Raw genomic sequence first — 13455 nt, 5'->3', positions numbered from 1 at the left:
TGAGGTCTCCATTTAATTAGCAGGACGGCCTATGAGACAGATTGTTAAGAGAGGTCACAATGTAAGACAGAAAGGGTGAAGAAAGAGAAGGTTGATAAGGATTTGGTAGAGCAGAAGCACAGGCAGGTGAGGCAGGGGAGAAGGAAGGAAGAAAAAAAAGATAAATAGGCAATGTAAAACCCAAAGATGAGAACAAGAAGGTGAGCAAAAAGGAGGAATACCAATATATGGAAGAGGGGGAAGGGAGAGAGACAGTAGAGGGTGATAAATCTTGCAGAGCGATAGCAGTTAGTTGGTTCATGGCCATGGACGGGCAGACTGGTATGGTATTCAGAGTACATTTCAAGGGAGGGGAGCCAGAGCACAATGTAACATTAAGCACACAATCAGTAGATTTGTCTTCCCCAGAGAATTTATAATGGATTTGGCTTTCAATTCTGGGGATTAAATGTATAGCTACTGTACTAACTCACCCCAATGGACAGTTTAATATATGGCTGAGGTCCACTCTGCTCTTGTCCCTGAATCTTGTCTATTCAGGATGCTACAGTTTGAAGTTTTATTTATTTATTTATTTATTTTGTTCTTTAACAAAAAAATAGCTGTAACACAGGAGTCAATGAGCAGGTCTTACAGAGCACAGGTGCTTTAGCTTCTTTTAGTCCTACTACTCAATGGAAGTAACAATAAAAAGGTTGCATGTTCCATACACATAAGTTTATGAAAATAAAGTCTCATCACTAAAAGGGAAAGCTATCGCTGGGTATCATGCTATGAAATATCATCAACTTACAGGTCATATTGATAACATTTTTATGAAGACAAATGTATACATCTTCAGAGCTTGAAGAAAAGGCCTTAAAAACATTATTATGATTGTGAAAAAAAAAATCTAAGTGTTTATCTGGCCCAAAATGAATGATTTGTTTATATTTGTATAAGAACTGTTTGGTTCCAGCATCAAGGTTTGTGAGCTAATAGTATAATGGTGGGTATCACGTGGTATCTGTGCTTTGTCAGCATCAACAGTCTTGGTAGTTGCCAGTTTGAGGGGGAGTCTACAGTGTGTGCCCAGCATACTGTACTGCCCTAACATTAGCTAGTTTTAGCAACATTAAAGTTAGCTAGCATTATCAATGTTAACGTTTGCGTTAGTAACGTTAGCTAGTACTAGTACAAACTGGGAACCACTTGAGGTGGCAGATGATTCCAACAACAGCGGTGTTTTGACGTGAATGCAATGGAAGCTTGGAGATAGAATGGCACAGTTAGTGGCTGAATGTTATCAATAACACCTTTAATTTTTGATCAAATACATTTTTCACTGTCTTTGTTATAACTTGCCTTGGTTGTTTCTAACCTTAGAATTACCATATCTACAGTTTAGATAGCTAAAATTGTTCTCTATGTAGCATACATGATCTCCTCTTAAAATGTATCTAATGATGCTGATGGAAAAGCATCACCTTCACTTCCTGAGAATTCCTTGCTACATTCTGACATTCTGGTATCTTTTAAGGTGAAACTGCAGTGCAAGGGGTCACCTAAGCTCCACTATGTACTGTATATACTGTACACCTACGGGGGAAGATTTGCATTGCCCCTCCCCTATACTAATACTGTGTGCAATTATACAATATGCCACTGCGCACCACTTACTATCCTTTACAGTGTGTTAGGTGTGGGGTGTGCTGTAAACACAAGTATAAATGTCGTTGACGGTGTGTGGACATTTGTTTACCTTATGGTTCTCTGTTTGTGGTCATCCAGGAAAACCCAGCAGTAGGACACAGGCAGCGGGGAGCAGTTGGTGATGCAGATCTGTCTACGTGTTTCTGTGTAGTTGAGCACACAGCCAAAATCCACTGTGGTGGAGGAGAAGTGCAGGTTGGGGTAGTGGACCTCAGCATGCAGCTTCACTTGCTCTTGCTGTGGGTGTCCCCAGTAGTGCACTTCAAGGAACTGGGGGGAAAAAATCCAAATGTTTTTGTCAAAAAAAGCCGATATTACAGGATAACATTCCAGCAGGTGTAAGCACATAAACAGAGATTGTTTTCGCTTCAGTGGTTCCCAATCTTTTTTGACTTTCAATGAAGAAAGGCTACTCATGGCCACTAATCACAGGAGTGGACTTAGTGAGGAGAGATGTTCCCTTCTCTGATTTAATTTGAAGGATTCTTAAAAAATAATAATAATCTTGTCAACCCAATATGGGTCCTACATCCTAGGTTGGGACCCACTTCCACACCAGACCCCAGATGAAAAAGCAAAACATTATGTGAGAAATTTCACAAAGAAAATACATTACTGTTACCTCATCCATGACTCGTGACACCTTCCCCTGACAGTAATCTGGATTAAAGCAGACCCACAACTCAGCCTGCATCCCATCACCTAAAACCATGGACTGGAAAAAGACATACAGCAGTGAAAATATATAACATAAAGGCATAGAAGGAATCACACTGACTGTGCAATATTTGGGATGACAGACATGGTAGGAAAACAAGTCAACAGAATATAAGAGTAGTTCTTCAACTGTTTTCAGTTTTTGAGAATCTGGTTGATGAAAAATGAAAAAATCATTACTTCATGTTTTTATCTGACATCTCCCAAACCATAAGTTCACAACCCTTTTAAAAACCTTCCCACAGTTTAATAAAACGTTTATCCTGCCATTGGACCCAGGCTTATCAAAATACCCAGCTACTCTTTGGCTTCACTCACAGACCTGCCAGGGGCTTGAAATTGAAAACCTTTTTCATGTGGATTCCAATCCCATATTTTAATCAGCTGTCAGAATGGAAGTTAGAGCGATGATAAAATAAAAACATGCGTATTATGGGAAAATATTAACTGCACTTCTATTACAGTGAAAAGGGTGTTTATAAGAAGTAATGGTACTGAGCCATGGTCGCTGAAATGTTAAGTTAAAAAACAAGCAAATGTGTTTCATTTGGAACGTGTCCACGCACATCTACAGTAGACAAGACGGACAGCGATCAGTCATCAGCATTTATATCATATATTTATATCTGTTCACACTTAAAATGATGAAATCCATTTTCTTTTATCACTCAATTCACTTGTTAGCATTTATCACACTGCACCCATCACAGGGCTAAAATAAATCCTACATTGCAGTGAAAGTCACTCATACCCCTTTTCAACCAAGGTGGTTCAGGTGCTGGTTCGTATCCAGCGCCTACTCTGGAACACTTTGCTGTCCTACAACAAAGAACTACTTATGTTAGGGGCTGGGGGCGGGGTTATTGTGACCAAGGATCAACTAAATTATGCCATTTTTAACAAGCAGAGCTAGTGTAGGCTGTTCTGACTTATCCATAGGAAAATTAACAAAAGATTTTCACTATTTTCATTTTTTAAAGCAACGGTGGTCTGAGGACCAGTCATGTTTGGATGCCAATGTAGGCATGCAAAGCCAGGAGCAACGCTTATAAAGAGTCAATGTAGTCCGCCATATTTGTTCCTAGAATGCTGGGAAACTGGAGACCTATACAGTGACCAAATAATGTAAGAGTGGCTCTCATGCCCATGGAAAAGTGAACCGGTTCTAAAAAAAAGTTTGCATGCAGAAGCAACTTTTTTACCAGCACCAGCACTAGCACCAGTCCAGAACCAGCACTTGGTTCACTTATCGATGCAAAAGAAGTTACAACTTTGCAATAAACAACATTGATGGTAAAATGTGAATCAAGAGTTAAATATATTATATATTATATATATTAAATTGTAGGATGTTCTCCTTGTGTTTGCATAAAATATTTCCACCAATGCCTTTGAGCAAGGCGCTGGCCCCAACCTCTAACAGCAAGGAAATTTGAATCAGGTAGAAAATGGACTGAGAGACAGAGAAGAGAGGCTAATTTTTAAAAGGAAATGGCAAAGTTAAAAGTTAAAGTTAAGTCATACTCTCACTTTCCAAATAGCATCATTTAATGCGTGAACACAATCTTTTTAGCATTATTCAAAAAAGAAGGATAGTACCTGAGAACATTTACTCAAGCAATTAGTTACGATTTTAAAAAAATTGTTACTTTAATTTTAACTTTATACGTGTGTTTATCTATGTTTCAGAGGAAAATATACCTTTTACTCCCCAACTTTTATGTTACAGCTGTAGTTCCTAGTTTCTTAAGATTGGACGAGCTACAACAGGCATCAATAATTGAACACTTTAGCAGCTCTCTTTGTCTGTTTTGAGGGTAAAGTCACAATCTGTGATCCAGATATTACACATATTGAAACACTTTAATTTTAGGTTAAGTTAAGTGTTAGTTCATGGTGGTGTTACCTTTGTGGTAGCTGAGCTTTGGGCTCCTGGGGTCTCACACAAAGAGAACGGCTCTACAAGAGAGAGCTCCAAGGACAGAGATAGAGATGACACATTCGTCAAGATCAGCTTCTCATACGAGGGCATTAGACTCTCTCCTGGGACCTGTAAGACATCAACACAATGAATTCAACAATATAAAGACATGTTTCAGGAACATGAATCTTAAATGAATGGCTTCTTTTTCTACATGCTAATATCTGAGGAAATTAAAGAGCATTTGGTCAACTTTACAGAGTTCCTAAATTCCATAAAGGAATCCATTAAAGGGGTCATGTATAAGATATGCTGCAAGGTCGCTCCAAGCAAATAGAGGGCAGCATATCATCAGAGTAACCACCAACTGCTGCTCACTTTACTCTTTCCTGTAGCTATCTTTGGCTGTAGCTGCTGGTCACCAATAGCTAGTCAGCTCAATTAGCCATGCAGCTAGTGGCCCTAATAACTGATTGGAGTCTGCCTGGACTGTGACCTCAGATCACTTTGGGAGTGCTGGTGTTGACACCACAGGCAACAGGGCTCAGCTCAACTGAGTTCAGCAGCTGCCCAGTAACAACCTCAGAGACTGAAGAAAGCCAATTTGAAGACAAGGAATACAGCACACAGGTGATTTACAGCTGCTCTGACAAGGACTCTGACTCCGGGGATGAATAAGACAGCGGGGTGGGGGGGATAGATCATCACCAGAGCTGGAATATTTTCACATCTAACTCAGTGGGCTAAGAATTTATTTCCACCAAACCAAAAGTGATTGGAAGAGTGGAGGCAATAAAGCTTGTCTTAGTTTGGTAAAAAAAAAAAAAAGAAAAAAGAAAAACTTGAATTCAGATGTACGGTTGTATTTTTTGTTTAAAATGGGTCTACAGATATTTCCTTTTTTGGAATTATGTGGGTTAATTATGTTTATTTAGTCGACTAAGCTAAGAAAGCTTGTGTAAAGTAAGAAAAACTCCTCGCTCTTACACCACCAGACTATCGCCGCTTGCAGTACAAAGCTGTATTACAAGACAGGACGGGCTGGGGCTAGCTGGTTGGCGTGCTAACTTCAGTAGAGATCTCACCGACAACTCTTCAACACAGTACATAGACGTCGTTTACAGAACGTCAAAATTGTCTTTTCTTCACATTCTGTTAAGACTGATTATCTTAGTTCATATTTTGAATGTTTTAAACTAAAATTCTTGCCATATTATGTATATTTAAACTTTAAATCACTTATATTCCTGTCTCGTCATCCGCAACTATATAGTTTTAAATAGAAATACCCTGAAGAGAGTACCGCTCATGATATTTTGTCTAACCTTCTTTATGAAGAAGTTCAGCTGCTTGGGGGAAATGTTGAGCATAGTAGCCATAAAGCGACAGGTAACATCTACAGACATAATCTGCTCAAGACTGCTCTGGTCCCCCACAATGGCACGGCATATCAGACGCTCCTGTACAACCTGGGAAGACAAGAACATTTGAAGTGTACATGTACTACCGCATGCTCATAAAAATTCAGAGCTTTATTCTGTTCACTTTTGGGTCTCGAGCAAACTGTCTCACCCTGGGGGAGTCTGAAGATCCCGTCAGCACCATGTCAACAGAGCAGCCTGGGAAAAGCTCAACACGAGGAGGGCTGGCGCTGAACAAAGATCCACGTCCTGGAATGTCCTTCTTCCTGGGAGTGGAGATAGGGGGCAGGACGGTTCGGCCAGAAAAGTTTACTGCCTTGCGAGTTTTTGTGGAGGGCAGGGAGTCATCAGTCAGCCAGTACAACCGTTGTCTTCGCTGGCCATGGTTGGTGAGCTTGAAGTGGTACTGGTATGACTCATGGCTTATATCAAGACAGGGAGGGTGTGAGGCATACTGTTAATACTACATTTTCATTTCTACATAACTGTATCATTATTATTATGTCCAAATCTCATTTATAAGTGTGATCTCTTACCTGAAACATGTGCCTAGGTCAAGGCTAGGACCCAACGGCTTGTCACTGACAATTGTAGTTCCAGTGCCTGTGGCAGACAGAGCAACAGTGTGTGTTTGGCTGTGCTGGATGGACACTTTCAGCTTGTCCTCAAAGTGAAGTGTGTCCTTCAGGTGCGCCACTACCCTGAGCTCCAGCTTGCTCTCTGGTGGCACTTCCCCTTCACTGGGCTCAAGACGCCAACAGGACTTTCTACGGCTCTGAGGAAACAGAAACACATTCAGAGTTCCTTTACAGTCTGAAACTTATGAGCTGAAGTGTTTTCTACGACAGGATGCATGCCTTTACATCTGCAGAGTGGCATAATAACAGTTACAGCAGCTAGTTACATGGCTGAAACATGATGCATGAAAGTAGGTCCCTTGTGGGAGCACTTTGCTCTCCTGAGCTGCACACACCATTGAGGCTTATGCTATGGATGGACCTGGAGAAACATGGACATGTATATCATATAGCTGCATAATCACATCAACGTTTTGGTGCAACATGAGATCCTAGAATTATAAGCTGGCCTGTAGCTCACTGCTATGATTCCGATAATGGGTAGAGTATCATATGGATACCTGTGTGTTAAAATGTGCTTTGAAATACACGAAAGTCTTAAAAGTGTACATTACACCTCCTTGATGTGAGCATAAAAAAGCACTGCTGCAAGACAAACTCAATATTCATTCTATTTCCCTGCTCTGCTCGATTTATTTGAATAAGGTCCAATGTAATGAGAAAACAGATGTAAATCTAATGTTCATCTCCAGTCCCTCAGCAAAGCCTTTTACTGTGCTCACTGTACTGTGTATATATATCTGACCAAGCAGTGGTCAGGATCACAATCAATGTCCTATACAGCATCTCTGTTGACGAATGGCTGGAACATAAACTTTTAATTGGGATTTTGAGAATGAGCTTCTTACAGATGCATTAAAGCTTGGGCGCTTTCGGTGCCCATAGGACAACACAGTAGATTGTTGATCATTGAAGAAGATTGTCTTTGCTCAAATACTACAACTGACATTTGTGTTGCCTCATTGACAGAGACTAAACTAAAATAATATTGGCCGAATCAAATATAAATATTTTGTTTGATCTTCAAAGCCACTTCCAGGAACAGAAGCATTTGAGGAAAAATGCCTCACACAGCAGGCAACACTTGACCAGCGAGTGACTTTAGGAGTCATAGATCACTTTCTCATCGTCTGTATGATCGGGGGGAGGAAGCCATTTAAAGCGAACTTGGTGTGGGTCGATACAAGGGTGATCAGGGTAAAGGGGTGGGTGGAGTCAGAAGAGGAGAAAGAGCAAGGGGTTGAGTCCCCAGAGAGAGGAGCAAGACGACTGGAATCTCAATAATCACATCAAACCTGCTGCATCCCACATCTTGATTAGCATTGATTGCTCTGAATGCAGCACAAGTCAGATGAGCTTAAAGTCAAAATCTGTCCTTTATGCTATAAAGCTATCAACAGTACATCAGCCTGCGTAAATCCTGCGTTGGTGCTGAAGTGTCCGCGGCAAGATTATTGTCCGGTCAAACATTATACAGCTCGACAAAATCAATACAAAGTTAAGAGAATCTTATGTGGCTCATGATTTTCTAACTAATCCCTTTTTAACAGAAAGCGCAATTTGTATTTTTGTCCACAACATGTATATCTGTGCTATTAAACTGTTTGTATTTCTAGATCTGTATCTTTGTTCATATTCTGACCACGGAAAAAATAGACTACAGAAAAATCAGTTAGCTAAAGGGTCCGTGACATCTTTGCTACTGTGCAAAGTCATTTATAAAAGTCTAGGTTGGATTAATGATGGACTCGTGGTTTATTTCTCACTTTGATGACAAGTGTCTACACCTTCCACAATATCCTCGCAATCTTCAGTCATCAGGTCTATTTGTGTGGCTCTCTGCAAGCCTATTGAGCGAGATGTAATGAAATTCTAGGAGAATCTGCATCGATTGATGCTTGAGAGTGTAGGGAAACTCCTTCCCTCAACTCTGCCTCAGAGGAGAGGACAGGGTCACACAACTGCGGTTACAGAAGGGTTTCCTGTGTGTGCGTTTGAATTTGTGTGCATGCATGGTTGTGTTTATGCCAGCTGAGGAGTACAGAGGCATAGTTCCAGTGGCAAGTCTGTGCCCAGTGGATATCAGGCAACACTGATAAGGTGAGGCACAGCAAGAGAAGGTTTCATTTACACTGAGTAAGCATGATAAAATATGGAATGGAACAATCTTAATCTCAATCTTGAGAGCCTTAATGACACACCAGAAACAACAAGGCGGTCCAAGGTGAGCATCACTGAATGAGCACTCACTGATGTCAGTTGACAAAACGTTACCATCTGACTGGTTCACAAAGGGAGCACACTCTGAGGAAAAATCCCTTATTCTCCTGGGGTAGACCTCAAACTGACCTGGCAACTAATTACTTCAAGATCAAACAAAGCATTGAACCTATTAACTCATTAGTTACATATCAAATTAGACTGAAGAGTAATTGTTCAGAGGAGCATGGGAAGAGAGACAGAAGGTTTGCACAAGAAATCTAGTCACTGAATGGGTCAATGTCTGGACAGCTGTATATCACATCCATTAAACCCAGTACTATAACTATTTGATTACTGTATCCTCATAGACCTTAACATCCTACCACTAGATCTCAGCACAGGTAAAGTTATCTTGGTCATCTCGATTTAAGTGTTTTATGTGTTCATGTATTTCTAGTATGTGCATGCCTGGTTGCTGTGTGTCTGTACCATGTCAGCAGTAAAATGGGCCGGAATAGGTGACTGGTTTGACAGGTGCAGGGTTTTAGTGCAGTCTGTCAGAACCGGGATTCTGCCAAAGTCCAGCTGCGGGCTCTCGATGTGGACAACTGGTCCCTGCCCAATACATGATAAGACCACCTCCTTGAACAAAACAGAACAGGGGCAGATTAGAAAACACACACTGACTAAGTAAGAGAAAAACACTATGTTATACTTGTACTCAAGACAAACACATCTAACAATCACACCCACGTGCACACAGTATTATGCAACAGCACAGATATTCACACAGAAACACACACACACAGACTGACCAAGGGTGGCTGGTGGCTGCCAAACACAGCAATGCGTAGAGTGTGATGCAGCCTTCCAACAGCCTTAGCCCACAGAAACAAGGGAACCTCCTCGGAACTGTGAGGAAAAATCACCCCTCTGGGTGTGGAACTGCCACAATGTAATATCGGACTTTCCTCATAGTCCTGAAAAAAGTGACACAGATGGAAATTAGTTTTTTAATGCAGGCATATAGACCCAGAAACTATTGTGAATATAGATTCACAACTTTTCTCGGAATGAATATATTTTGACTTCCCAGTGACTTCAATATTTGGCATTTGTACCAGTTCTTTGCAGTATTGTGCAGCTGTTAAGACAGGACCTGATTATGCAGGCATATAGACCCAGAAACTATTGTGAATATAGATTCACAACTTTTCTCGGAATGAATATATTTTGACTTCCCAGTGACTTCAATATTTGGCATTTGTACCAGTTCTTTGCAGTATTGTGCAGCTGTTAAGACAGGACCTGATTATTTTGAGTCTTAATATGTATACATTAATTCTGCATTTCACATTGATTCCCCCTGTTCGTATTAGCCATTGAAATATCCCTTCCTAATGAGTTTTCAATGATGAGGGTCATCAAAAAATTCACAGTCCTCATTTCATGCAAGCTCAGCAAGAGCTAAGAATACGGCTTCAGCAAATCGACTTTGAGTCAAATCAAGTCCATATCATCGAAGGTTGCTGTGTCTTTAGTAGAATAAACAATTGTTACCTTTGAACACAGCCAGGTAAGCCATTTCCCCATTATAGTCATTATACGAAACTAAGCTAAGCTTTTTTTGCTAAAATGCTGGGCTACTCCTTTAAGGTGTTATTGTTTAAGACATGTAGCTTACCTCTACCTCTTTAGAAGGTAATTTTTCAAGGTACAAGGTAATGTATTCGTCATTATACGTTTTTACAGTTATTCTATGTTTTACTACTTGTACATTTTATATCTATTTGTACTTACTCTCATTTTCTATTGTCTTCTGTATTTATATTTATTCAATCGCTCTATAGTGTGCTATTTCTTCTCCAAGGAGCAACTGTAAAGTGCCAGTTTCCCCTTGGGACTCAATAAAGTATTTCTGATTCTGATTCTGAGTCTCTAGCACATAAATTTTCCTGTATCGAGCTGGAAATGGGCCATTGTCTTGAATATGCATACAATGGCCTTGACAGGTTCTGAGCTTGTTTATCTCGCTGTTCTACAAGATCCCTGCCACATGCAGTATACACACAAAAATAAATCATTTACTGCAGGGATCTAATTAACCTGGCCAAGCACGCCGTAGCAAGCAGGCACATCGCTGGCATTGATCAGCCGCAGTTGCTGTTCATAGGGGTGATCAAGGAAACACCTTTGAAAGTCCAACACTGGAGTCTCCACCACAATATCAGGAACAACACACCTATTAACAAAGAGAAACAGAGGGAGAGAAGATCTGAGGCTCTTAATGAATCACAACAGTAATTGCTTTGCATCATGCCAAACCTGCAGTCTGTTAATTAGAACTGATTCATAAATTTCCAAAGACGGTGATTGCTGGGAGGAAGTCAGATATCGTTGCCCCATTCTGAGTGATGGTGCAGGTGACATTCAAATGTATTATAATGCAAATGAGGTTCTGAATATTTAATGCATACGCCATTGATTTGTCGACACCTGTTTGGAAGTTCAGTGGAGCACATTCTCAAAGACAGCCAGAAGCAAAGTAGATGTTACTGCCAGAATAAAAAAAAGGCTGATAGGAGCAAGATGAATCTCTGCCGTTTTATGACATCTTATGACTCAGTTCTAACACAACTGTGTCACAAAAAGAACAAGAGATGATATTCCGTCTTACGAGGACAGAGGGAAGGTAATTCATTTTTATTCATTCCTTTAGTTTTCATAGAGTATCTTCTCAAAATGGAAAAGATCAAACAAAGTTATTATGACACAAGAGAAACTAGAATTACCGCCTTGTGGTTGTACGCCTCTGTGCACCAGTCAATTTGCAGTTTACATCCATGTCTGTCCTGACTCATATAATATAGCCTATGAAGTGAAGACTCCAAAGGCATTTAAAAAAACAGAAAAAGTGTAATCAACGGTATCACTATTGAATAATTTCCAGTGAGATCCATGCTGGCTTCACTTTTATAAGGGAGAACAGAGGACTGATGGAGAGTTTTGTCATATGGTGCAATGACACACATGTGACACTCAATATCAGCAAAACGTTTTGTCTCAAATTTGAAGGAATTCCCTCCAGGCATTCCTGAGATATTGCATTTACAAGGATGGGATGGATGTGAGGTCACAACAGGAAACATAAGTACTCCAGCCGCGGCCCAGAAGCATAACAAAATACAGGACATCTCACCCGATAATCTATTTATAGACTTTATGGGCAAAGACAAACTTAACTAGAAGAATTATGCTTAAACTTGCAACAAAACAACGCCACAAAAATAACTTCGCCAGAACGTAGAATGTGTTTGCATGTTACAGAGTGTGTTTATGTTCACATCTGTAAATGTGTCTGACCTGGCGTTGATCGGCACACTCATTATCTCCTCCCCGACACCCTCAACATCCACCACCAGCTCCAGTCGGTATGTCTTGACTGTGTTGGCACACAGCGTCACCTGCACATACGTATAATACACACACATAGACCATTCAAAAGTTTGGAATGACCTGAATCTTGAATCAGTACAGTCACAGGGTTGAGAGGACCACTCTGTATTTTTTAATGGTCTTTCATCCTTTTAGGTTGAAGAAAGTCCTCTTTACAACTAGATGTTATTTTGTATGAAGGGTTGGCAAAAGATAGTGGCCCAAAGGCTCCCAGTTCGGTTCCCAGGTCGGGTCCCTGGCCAAAAGGCACAACAATCTGACAAAATGAGAGCTGGCAACCAGAGGGTGGTTATAGATCCTGCCATGATGCCCTTAGGCCTTTCCAGTTTATGGGTGTGTGTTTGGGTATGGGGTGTTTGGATGGGTTAAATAAAGATGATTAATTTCAACATGGGCTTTAATAAGGTAGTATTTTATTCTAATTAATAGAACAATTTCAAGCAGGGAAATGGTTGGTGGTGAAGCGGCCTTTCTAAGTTTGCTGATACCTTATGATTTGAGTCAACGGAGGGCAGATTTATCATCGGAGCTTAGTTCTCAAACAAAATTAAAACCTTCTCAAGGGAGACTTCTCACATTAGCCAATTTTTTACAAAAATAGAAGGTAGTCTTATTCAAACTCAGACTCAAAAGTGGCAAAGAAAACAACTTTGAAAGCAAATTGACTTACCCTAAAATACAATTTTTTAAAAATACCTTCAACCCCATTTGGCATTTCTTTTCATTGGATGAGCTCTGTTCTCAAATAAAATTAAAACCTAATGAAACAAGACTTTGCCAATATTTACAATACTAGACGGTTGTCTTTGGGTAAACTTTCGAGAAAAGTCCTCATAAATATATCTTATAAAAGGTTTGGTATCTGTTGGTGTGTGAAACAATTGTAATCACTGATTGGTGGGGAACTGCTCAAAGTGGCATCCCCTCCCTCTGACATTACTGTTTTTCAACATGATCTTTTTGTGTGTGCAATCAAAGCCATCCCCTTCGGCATGCTCTGACAGACACTATACAAACTGCTGCAGAGTGTGTGTGTTTGTGCCTGATCACGACAAGAAGAGGGGACAGACTGTAGGCTGCCCATCCATTTATGAGTTAGAAATGGTAGTGGTATACTGTGCTACTTTTCCATTGGCTGAACACTTTTTTCTTAACTTTTGACTGGGTGGGCAAGACGCACATTACTAAAGCTACTGCTGGCCTGGGTGGCATTAAAGTTTTCATCTAACATGCAGCATTTTCTAAACAGTTTCTTTAATGTTCTCTTCATTCCTGATGAAATCACCTATGCCGGGCAATGAGCTGCCTAGCCCACTCTTCCTGGAGAGTAAAGGTTACACCTTTAATCTAATGGCTAAATAATAGATTTTTCAAATAAATGGTATTATGGCCTGCTAAATGTTTCGCT

At 40.4% G+C, this 13455-nt stretch overlaps 1 protein-coding gene across 1 annotated transcript in view; it reads right to left on the bottom strand.

Moving 5' to 3' along the window:
• The window catches only part of hydin (HYDIN axonemal central pair apparatus protein), an 80343-nt gene that overhangs the window by 47202 nt on the left and 19686 nt on the right, over nucleotides 1–13455 (bottom strand). The window contains exons 14-23 of the mRNA XM_073472813.1: nucleotides 11955–12055; nucleotides 10698–10833; nucleotides 9407–9571; nucleotides 9081–9233; nucleotides 6288–6526; nucleotides 5903–6173; nucleotides 5656–5799; nucleotides 4316–4459; nucleotides 2315–2407; nucleotides 1742–1962 (exon numbers count right to left, since the gene is read on the bottom strand). Of these exons, the coding sequence (XP_073328914.1) occupies nucleotides 1742–1962; nucleotides 2315–2407; nucleotides 4316–4459; nucleotides 5656–5799; nucleotides 5903–6173; nucleotides 6288–6526; nucleotides 9081–9233; nucleotides 9407–9571; nucleotides 10698–10833; nucleotides 11955–12055 (1667 nt within the window). The remainder of the gene's footprint in view (nucleotides 1–1741; nucleotides 1963–2314; nucleotides 2408–4315; nucleotides 4460–5655; nucleotides 5800–5902; nucleotides 6174–6287; nucleotides 6527–9080; nucleotides 9234–9406; nucleotides 9572–10697; nucleotides 10834–11954; nucleotides 12056–13455) is intronic.

Source organism: Pagrus major, chromosome 8, assembly GCF_040436345.1.
Source record: "Pagrus major chromosome 8, Pma_NU_1.0".
Classification (NCBI taxonomy): domain Eukaryota; kingdom Metazoa; phylum Chordata; class Actinopteri; order Spariformes; family Sparidae; genus Pagrus; species Pagrus major.
The sequence above is the reverse complement of the archived record's forward strand: the minus strand, read 5'-3'. Positions and strand labels throughout refer to the sequence as shown.